At 65.6% G+C, this 8,817-nt stretch overlaps 2 protein-coding genes across 2 annotated transcripts; one reads left to right on the top strand and one right to left on the bottom strand.

The window, feature by feature from the left end:
• Positions 1–260: 260 nt before the first annotated feature.
• TMED1 (transmembrane p24 trafficking protein 1) lies at positions 261–4,143 on the bottom strand. Its single transcript, XM_088538978.1, has 4 exons — positions 3,950–4,143; positions 3,152–3,249; positions 1,835–2,024; positions 261–479 (listed from the first exon to the last, which is right to left on the bottom strand). Exons 1-4 carry the CDS (start codon positions 4,109–4,111, stop codon positions 261–263), a joined length of 669 nt encoding a protein of 222 aa, XP_088395104.1. The 5' UTR covers positions 4,112–4,143.
• Positions 4,144–5,853: 1,710 nt separating this feature from the next.
• On the top strand, positions 5,854–7,409 carry LOC148590494 (uncharacterized). Its single transcript, XM_088538980.1, has 7 exons — positions 5,854–5,893; positions 5,970–6,293; positions 6,358–6,432; positions 6,528–6,611; positions 6,759–6,786; positions 6,867–6,951; positions 7,392–7,409. The coding sequence occupies exons 1-7, from the start codon at positions 5,854–5,856 to the stop codon at positions 7,407–7,409; spliced, it is 654 nt and encodes a 217-aa protein (XP_088395106.1).
• Positions 7,410–8,817: the final 1,408 nt, after the last annotated feature.

Here is an 8,817-nt window from a genome sequence, read left to right as displayed (position 1 = left end):
GTGTCCCCGGAGAGGGAAGCAGAGCCGGGACACCGGATCCTTCTCCATGGGGTGGATTTGGTACCGTTTAAGGAATATTCGGAGCAGGGATCGCAGCGGCACATCCCAAGGGTGGGAATGGTGGAGAAAGTGGCGGATATTCCCCAGGGAGCATCCCAAGGCCCCAGCAGGGATGGAAGCGGCGCCTCCTCCCTCCCGCATCCAGAGCGGCGGGAAGAGCGCGGCCCGATCCCGGCGGGAAGGCGGCTCCGGCGCCCCCCTCACGTCCGCAGGCGCCGCGGCTCCTGGAAGAGGCTCCGCAGGGTGTAGACCTGGAGCAGCGCCACGAGGAGCAGCGCTCCCAGGTTCACGGCCGACCAGAAGTCCACGCGGCCCCGGTTGCTCTCCTGGAGCTTGCGGTCGCGCGCCTCGAACGCCCGCAGCAGCGCCTGCATCTGGATGCTCCGCTCCAGCCGGCTCCGCATGGTCTCGATGGATTCCTGCGGGAACGCGGGAGGCCCCCGGACGGGATCGTCGGCCTCCCCTCTCCAGGCCGGGATCACCCTTTTCCTGCCTGGATTGTCCCCCCTGCTGGGATCATCCCCCCTTCTTGCCGGGATTGTCCCCCTCTGCCAGGATCATCCCTCTTTCTTACCGAGGTTGTTCCCCTCTGCCGGGATCATCATCCCTCCCAGGATCATCCTTCCCCCCAGCTAGGATCATCGCTCCTTCTTGCCAGGATCATCCCCCCACTCACCGGGATCATTCCCCCCACCCCAGGCTGGGATCATTCCCTGCCCCAGGCCGGGATCATCCTCCCCTCACCAGGATCATTCCCCCTTCCCAAGTCGGGATCATCTCTCTCTTGCCAGGATCATTCCCCGCTCTGATTGGGATCATCCCCCTCTCCCTGGGATCCCTCTCGCTGGGATCATTGCCCCCTCCCGTTGGGATCATCCCTCTCTTGCCAGGATCATTCCTCCTCCTCCAGGTCGGGATCATCCCCCTCTGATCAGGATCATTCCCCACCCTGGGTCGGGCTCATTCCCTGCTCCAGTTGGGATCATCCCCCTCTCACCAGGATCATTCCCCCCCGAGTTGGGCTCATTCCCTGCTCCAGTCGGGATCATTCCCTGCTCCAATTGGGATCATCCCCCTCTCCCTGGGATCATTGCCCCCTCCCCTTGGGATCATCCCTCTCTTGCCAGGATCATTCCTCCTCCTCCGGGTCGGGATCATCCCCCTCTGACCGGGATCATTCCCCCCTAGGTCGGGCTCATTCCCTGCTCCAGTTGGGATCATCCCCCTCTCACCAGGATCATTCCCCCCGGGTCGGGCTCATTCCCCCTTCCAGTTGGGATCATCCCGCTCTGACCGGGATCATTCCCCCCTAGGTCGGGCTCATTCCCTGCTCCAGTCAGGATCATCCTCCTCTGACCAGGATCATTCCCTACCCTGGGTCGGGCTCATTCCCTGCTCCAGTCGGGATCATCCCTCTCTCACCAGGATCATTCCCCCCGGCTCGGGCTCATTCCCCCTTCCAGTCGGGATCATCCCCCTCTCACCAGGATCATTCCCCGTTCCCATTGAGATCATTCCCCCTAGGTCAGGCTCATTCCCTGCTCCAGTCGGGATCATCCCCCTCTCACCCAGGATCATTCCCCCCCAGGTTGGGCTCATTCCCTGCTCCAGTTGGGATCATCCCCCTCTCACCAGGATCATTCCCCCCGGGTCGGGCTCATTCCCCCTTCCAGTTGGGCTCATCCCCCTCTCACCAGGATCATTCCCCGTTCCCACTGGGATCATTCCCCCCAGGTCGGGCTCATTCCCCGCTCCCGTCGGGATCACCCCCCACCTTGATGTCCTGGATCTTGACGTCCAGCGCGTCCTCGGGCTCGGCCGCCTCCAGCCAGGCGTCCCCGTCCCCGTCCCCGTCCCCGTGGGCTCCGTCCAGGAGCAGCTCGAAGAACACGAGTTTCTCGGAGACGGCGCTGAAGGAGTTGTCGAAGCAGAGCCGGTAGTCGCCAGCCTCCGTGGGCTCCACGCTGCGGGCGCGGGGACACCGTGGGGACATAGGACACGGGGACATGGGGAGGACATGGGGACACCGTCGGGGACACAGCAGGAACAGGGGGAGGACAGGGCAGGAACACTACGGGGACACGGCGGGGATATCAGGGGGATGCGGGGACACCGTGGGGACACAGGCAGGACACAGGGACACAGCGGGGACATGGGGGACACCGTGGGGACATGGGGACACTGTGGGGACACGCAGGGACACAGTGGGGGATACTGGGGGACATGGGGACACCGTGGGGACACAGGCAGGACACAGGGACACAGCGGGGACATGGGGGACACCATGGGGACACAGGGACACCGTGGGGACATGGCAGGGACAGGGGGAGGACACGGCAGGGACAGTGGGGGATATTGGGGGACACGGGGACACCGTGGGGACACAGGTAGGACATGGGGACATGGGGAGGACATGGGGGACATGGGGACACAGGCAGGGACAGGGGAGGACACAGCAGGGACACCATGGGGACACGGTGGCAGATATCAGGGGGACATGGGGACACAGCAGGGACATGGGGAGGATACACGGGACACCATGGGGACATGGGGACGCCGTGCGGACACCGCAGGGACACGGGGGGGACTTCGGGGGACACAGGGACACCATGGGGACACCATGGGGGCACGGTGGGGACATCAGGGGGGCACAGAGACACCGTGGGGACATGGCAGGGACAGGAGAGGACACGGCAGGGACATGGGGAGGACATAGGGGACACTGTGGGGACATTGGCAGGACACAGCAGGGACACCGTGGGGGGACACTGAGGACACAATGGGGACATGTTGGGATGTTGGGGACACACTGGGCCACTGGGGACGTTTGGGACACGCTGGGGACATTGGGAACACATTGGCGGACACACTGTGGACACGTTGGGGACACACCAGGACATTGGGGACGCGCTGGGGACACGTTGGGATGTGGAGGACACGCATTGTGGACGCGTTGGGGACTCACTGGGGGCACGTTGGGACATTGGGAACACACGAGGACATTGGGGACACGTTGGGGACGCCCTGGGGACACGTTGGGGACGCCCTGGGGACATGTCGGGGACACGTTGGGGACGCCGGGGCCGCTCACGTGTGCAGCCCGTCCGCGCGGCGCCGCTCGCTGACCAGCAGCCGCCCCGAGGGGCTCTCGAGGGAGAAGTCGACGTCGAGGCCGGCGCCGCCGATCACCTGGAGGGGGGGGGACACGGCCCCAAATCCCCCCCGTTTCACCCCAAAATCTTCACCAAAACCCTCCAAATCCCCATGGGAAAACGCGCCCCCCCCCCGCCGCTTCCAGACTCCCTGGCCCCGCCCCCTCCCCGTACCGACCCCAAGCCCCGCCCCCTCCCAGAACAGGCCCCGCCCCTTCAGACACCGCCTACATTAGCCCCGCCCCTCCCCGTCCCGACCACCTCTAGCCCCGCCCCCCAAATCGGCCTCCTTAGGCCCCGCCCCCTGACACCGACCTCTTCTGACCCCTCCCCCCTCCCGGTACCCACCTCCTACGGCCCCGCCCCTCCCCGGCACCCATTTCCCAGGCCCCGCCCCCTCCCGGTACCGCCCCGCCCCTCAACGCTGACCTCCTCTGGCCCCGCCCCTCGGGATCGGCCTCCCGAAGCCCCACCCCTCCCTCCCGATGCCGGCTCCGCCCCTCCCGGGCCGGGCCTCAGTCTGCCCCGCCCCCCCGCTGGCCCCGCCCTTCCGGTACCCACCTCCCTTGACCCCGCCCCTTCGTGGTACCGCCCTCATATGGCCCCGCCCCCTCGCGGTACCGAGTCCTTCGAGCCCCGCCCCCAACACCGACCTAGGGAGGCCCCGCCCCGGAACCGACTTCCGTTGATCCCGCCCCCTCCCGGTGCCGCCCCGCTCCTTTCCGGTGCCGCCGCACCTGGTACTCGGCCTCCATGGAGGCGTTGGCGGGCGCGCTCTGGTAGAAGCACTCCCGCCGCCCCGCGGGCAGCACGAACGTGATCTCCGCGTCGGCGGGAGGCGGCTCCGCGGCTCCCGGTGCGGCCCACAGCGCCAGCAGCCACAGCCAGGGCGCCGCCATTGCCGCGCGCTGCGCCTTTAAGGGCGACGGGGCCGCCCGCGCCGCGCGCCTGAGGTGGGAGCCGGCCCCGCTGCTCGCGCCTGCGCGGCGGCTCCTCGCAGGCGCCGCCGCGGACACCCCGCCGGGGAGGGGGTCCTCGAGAGCGGCCAGGCCCCCTCCGCGTGCCGCCCCGCCTCCTCATAGCTCATTGGCTGCGACGCTTCGTCCCCGCCCCCTCTGGCTCCTCATTGGTGGAGCCACTCCCTCCCGCGCTTTTGGCGCCGTCCAATGGGCGTCGTGCGGCGGCTGAGGCGCTGGCTCCGCCCCCTAGGGCAGCCGAGTTCCCACAGTGCCCTGCGGGCGGGGCCGTAGAGAGGGGGCGGGTGGGGGGTTCGGGCGCAACTCTATGGCCTTGGAGGGCAAATAGGGGCCTGTGGGGCAGATATGGGGGTCTATGGGGCAGATATGGGGGTGGAGAGCAGATATAGGGGCTTGTGGGGCAGATATGGGGGTCTATGGGGCAGATATGGGGGTGGAGAGCAGATATAGGGGCCTGTGGGGCAGATATGGGGGTCTATGGGGCAGATATGGGGGTGGAGAGCAGATATAGGGGCTTGTGGGGCAGATATGGGGGTCTATGGGGCAGATCCCATATCTGTGGGATAATCTGTGGGGTGATTATGGGGGTGGAGGGCAGATATAGGGGCTTGTGGGGCAGATATGAGGCCAGTGGGGCAGCTGTAGGGGCCTGTGGGGCAGATATAGGGGCCTATGGAGCAGACATATGGGCCTGTGGGGCAGATATATGGGCCTGTGGGGCAGATATAGGGGTCTATGGGGCAGATATGGGGGTAAAGAGCAGATATAGGGGCCTATGGGGCAGTTATGGGGGCCACGGGGTGGATATAGGGGCCCTGGGGCAGTTGAGGATGTTGTGGGGCAGCTCTAGGGCCTTGGGGGGGCAGATATGGGGGCCTATGGGGCAGTTATGGGGGGTTATGGGGCAGGTTGTGAGGCTGTGGAGCAGGTTTAGGGCTTTGGGGGGCAGCTCTAGGGGCCTGTGGGGCCGATATGGGGGTTGTGGGGCAGATAGAGGGGCCTGCAGGGCAGATATGGGGATAGAGGGCAGTTCTGGGGGCCTATGGGGCAGCTCTAGGGGCCTGTGGGGCCGATATGGGGGTTGTGGGGCAGATAGAGGGGCCTGCAGGGCAGATATGGGGATAGAGGGCAGTTCTGGGGGCCTATGGGGCAGCTCTAGGGGCCTGTGGGACCAATATGGGGGTTGTGGGGCAAATATAGGGGCCTGCGGGGCAGATATGGGGATAGAGGGCAGTTCTGGGGGCCTATGGGGCAGCTCTAGGGGCCTGTGGGGCCGATATGGGGGTCGTGGGGCAAATATAGGGGCCTGCGGGGCAGATATGGGAATAGAGGGCAGCTCTGGGAGCCTATGGGGCAGATATAGGGGTCTGTGGGGCAGATATAGGGGCCTGTGGGGCAGATACAGGGAATCCCACGCGAATTCCTGTCTCCCGCTTTCCGGCACGCCAAGCGCCCCCGGCTCCTCCTCGGAACGCCGGGATAACCCGGAGCGGCCCCGCGGGACGCGGCAGTTTCGGGGCTGGAAACAGCCCTTTTGGGGTGGGATGACCCCAAACTGCAATCCCGGCGTGAGCCGCTTCCTTCCGGCCTCGCGCAGCTTCTCCGCGAGCCAAAACTTCTCCTTTTCTCCCCGGAACGTCGCCCGTCTGCGGCCTCTCCGGAGGATGACGATGGTGCTGATGAAGCTGCTTTTCCTCGTGGCCGGTGCGTTTCCCTTTTCCCATTCCCTCCCATCCCGCCGTGCCGGGCGCCCACCCTCATCCTCCTTGTTTTCCCGCAGGAGCGTCGGCAGCTCCGGAGCTTTCCCTGTTGCCGGCGCCGCTCGGGCTGCTCTCCGGAGATTCCGGGGGCTCCCTGCGTATCCATTGCTTTGCTCCGCGCGGCTTTTCCGGCGGCACCTTCGAGCTCTTCGGAGCGGATCCCGGCAATCCGGTGCGGAGCATCCCGGCTGCGCCGCTCCAGCATGTGGCTGACTTTATCCTGGATGAGGCCGTCCCGGATTCCGCCTGTTTCCGCTGCCGCTACCGGAGCTTCAACGGCAGCGCCTGGCTCAGCTCCCGCTTCAGTGCCGTCATGGCCGTGAACGGTGCGGGAATGCCGGGATGCTCGGAGAGACCGGGATGGGGCTGGGAATGTCGTGGCTCATCCGTGCGCGTTTCCCATTCCAGCCTCATCCGGCTGCGACGCTCCGGTCGTGCCCAGCCAAGCGCCGCCGCCGCTGCCGCCGGAGACCCTGCGGGAAGGTAACGGCACGCGGATCCCGCCGGATATCCGAGGAGGGATCCGGGCTCCTTCCGAGCGCTCCGGGATGACGGCAGCCTTTCCCTCCGCTTCCCAGCTCGCTCCTGGATCATCCCGGTGGCTCTGGGCGCCGCCGGATTCGCGCTGTTGGCGGCGGCGCTGGCGGCGCTGGCCTGGCGAGGTGCGAATTCCGGGTGATTCCACTCCTCCTTCCCCCTCAGTCCAGCAAATTCCAGAAAAATGGAGCAGGGATTTGGCCGGATGGGTCTAAGGTACCCTCGGATATCCGGGGGGATCCGCTGCATCCATCTCCTTCCTTCCTTGGCAGGCAAAGCCAGGATTCGGCAGGCAAAGAGGTGAGCGCCGGCACCTCCCCGCATCCATAGGGATCCGGGGGTGTTGCCATTGCTGGAATGTCACCGGCTTCGCTTTGCAGGGCCCAGGAATCACGCCGGAATGAGCAGCGACATCCCGGGAGCGGTGAGTCCCGACAGCCGCGTGCCGAGGTGGGAAACGCTCCGGCTCGGCTTCCCGCTGACGCTCCCGGATTTTTGTCCCACAGAGTTTTCCTTGGATTTCTGCGCTCAGGGCAGCTCCGTGGTGAGTGGCGCCGGTGCTGGGAATGGGATGTGGATCCGGCCGCGGCGCCCGGCCCATCCCTGCATTCCCAAGAGCAGGATGGACACCGGGAGCCAAGCGTGGCCGCTCCGGAGGAGGGAACATCCCGGAGCCGCCGCGCTCCAGCACCTCCAAGGCTCTCATGTGACCCCAGTGAATCCCAGATTCCCGGCAGCTCCGAGGTGGCCGGCACAGCCTTTCCCAGGCTGGGAGGAGGCCTGGCTCCGGCTCCGAGGGCTTTCCCGGCTGGATAGGAGCAGGACGGCAGGGGAAGGATGGACAGCACCGAGCTCCATCCGGCTGCTCACGCCTTTGTCTTCCCTGTTTTTGTGTCTTTTTCCAGGAAAAGAGCGAGGTTTAGCGCTGCCGCGGCCGCATCCCAACGGACACGGAGCCAGGGGGCCGCTCCGGGCTCAATAAAGGCCTTTGCTCCGGGACAATCGTGGATCACGTTCCGGGGCCCCATTCCCGGTGCCAGCTCCCTGTTCCCACTGGCTTGCCTGGTGCCTTGCAACATTCCCGGTGTCCTATTCCCGCTGTGTTGCCTGGTGCTTTGTTCCATTCCCGGGGCATTATTTTCTTCCCAATGTATTGTCCAATGCGTTATCCCATTCGTGGGGCATTATCCCTCTTCCCAACCCCATCCCAGTTCTATCCCAGTCCCATCATGGTTCCAACCTGGCATTATCCTGGCTCTATCTCAGTCTCATCCCGACTCTATTCCCATCTTATCCCGATCCTATCCCCACTTTGGCCTGGTCTCATCCTGGCATCATCCCGTCTTTGTCCCCGCTCCCATCCCACCTCGATTCCAGTTCCATCCTGGCTCTATCCCGGTTTTATCCCGCCTTGATCCTGGTCCCACCTGGCCCCCATCCTGCCTCAATCCCGGTCCCATCCCAGCTCTATCCCTGTTCCATCTTGGTCTCAATCCGGCCCCATCCTGCCTTGATCCCAGTCCCATTCCGACCCCATCCCACCTCGATCCTGGCCCCATTCTGGCTGTCTCCCGGCCCCATCCCGTCTCGATCCAGGTCCCATCCCGCCTTGATCCTGGCTCCATCCCAGTCCCATCCCGGCTGTCTCCTGGTCCCCTCCTGGCCCCATCCTGGCTCCATCCTAGTCCCATCCTGTTGCGATCCTGGCTCTATCCCGGCCCCACCCCGCCTCGATCCAGGTCCCATCCTGGTCCCATCCCACCTTGATTCCGGCTCCATCCCAGTCCCATCCCGGCTGTCTCTTGGCTCCATCCTGGCTCCATCCTAGTCCCATCCCGGCTCCATCCTGTCACGATCCTGGCTCTATCCCGGACCCATTCCGCCTCCATCCAGGTCCCATCCTGGCTCCATCCTGGTTCCATCCCGGTCCCATCCCGGCTGTTTCCTGGCTCTATCCCGGCCCCATCCCACCTTGATCCAGGTCCCATCCTGGCTCCATCCCAGTCCCATCCCGGCTGTCTCCTGGCTCCATCCTGGTCCCCTCCCGGCCCCATCCTGGCTCCATCCCAGTCCCATCCCGGCTGTTTCCTGGCTCTATCCCGGCCCCATCCCACCTCGATCCAGGTCCCATCCCGGTCCCATCCCAGCTCCATCCCAGTCCCATCCCGGCTGTTTCCTGGCTCTATCCCGGCCCCATCCCACCTCGATCCAGGTCCCCTCCCGGCCCCATCCTGGCTCCATCCCAGTCCCATCCCGGCTGTTTCCTGGCTCTATCCCGGCCCCATCCCACCTTGATCCAGGTCCCATCCCGGCCCCATCCTGGCTCCATCC

The sequence above is a fragment of the Tinamus guttatus genome, unplaced genomic scaffold (assembly GCF_059628265.1).
Source record: "Tinamus guttatus ecotype Peru unplaced genomic scaffold, ASM5962826v1 Tinamus_guttatus_pri_ptg001307l, whole genome shotgun sequence".
Taxonomy (NCBI): Eukaryota; Metazoa; Chordata; class Aves; order Tinamiformes; family Tinamidae; genus Tinamus; species Tinamus guttatus.
Note: the sequence above shows the minus strand (reverse complement) of the source record. Positions and strands in the feature narration are given on the sequence as shown.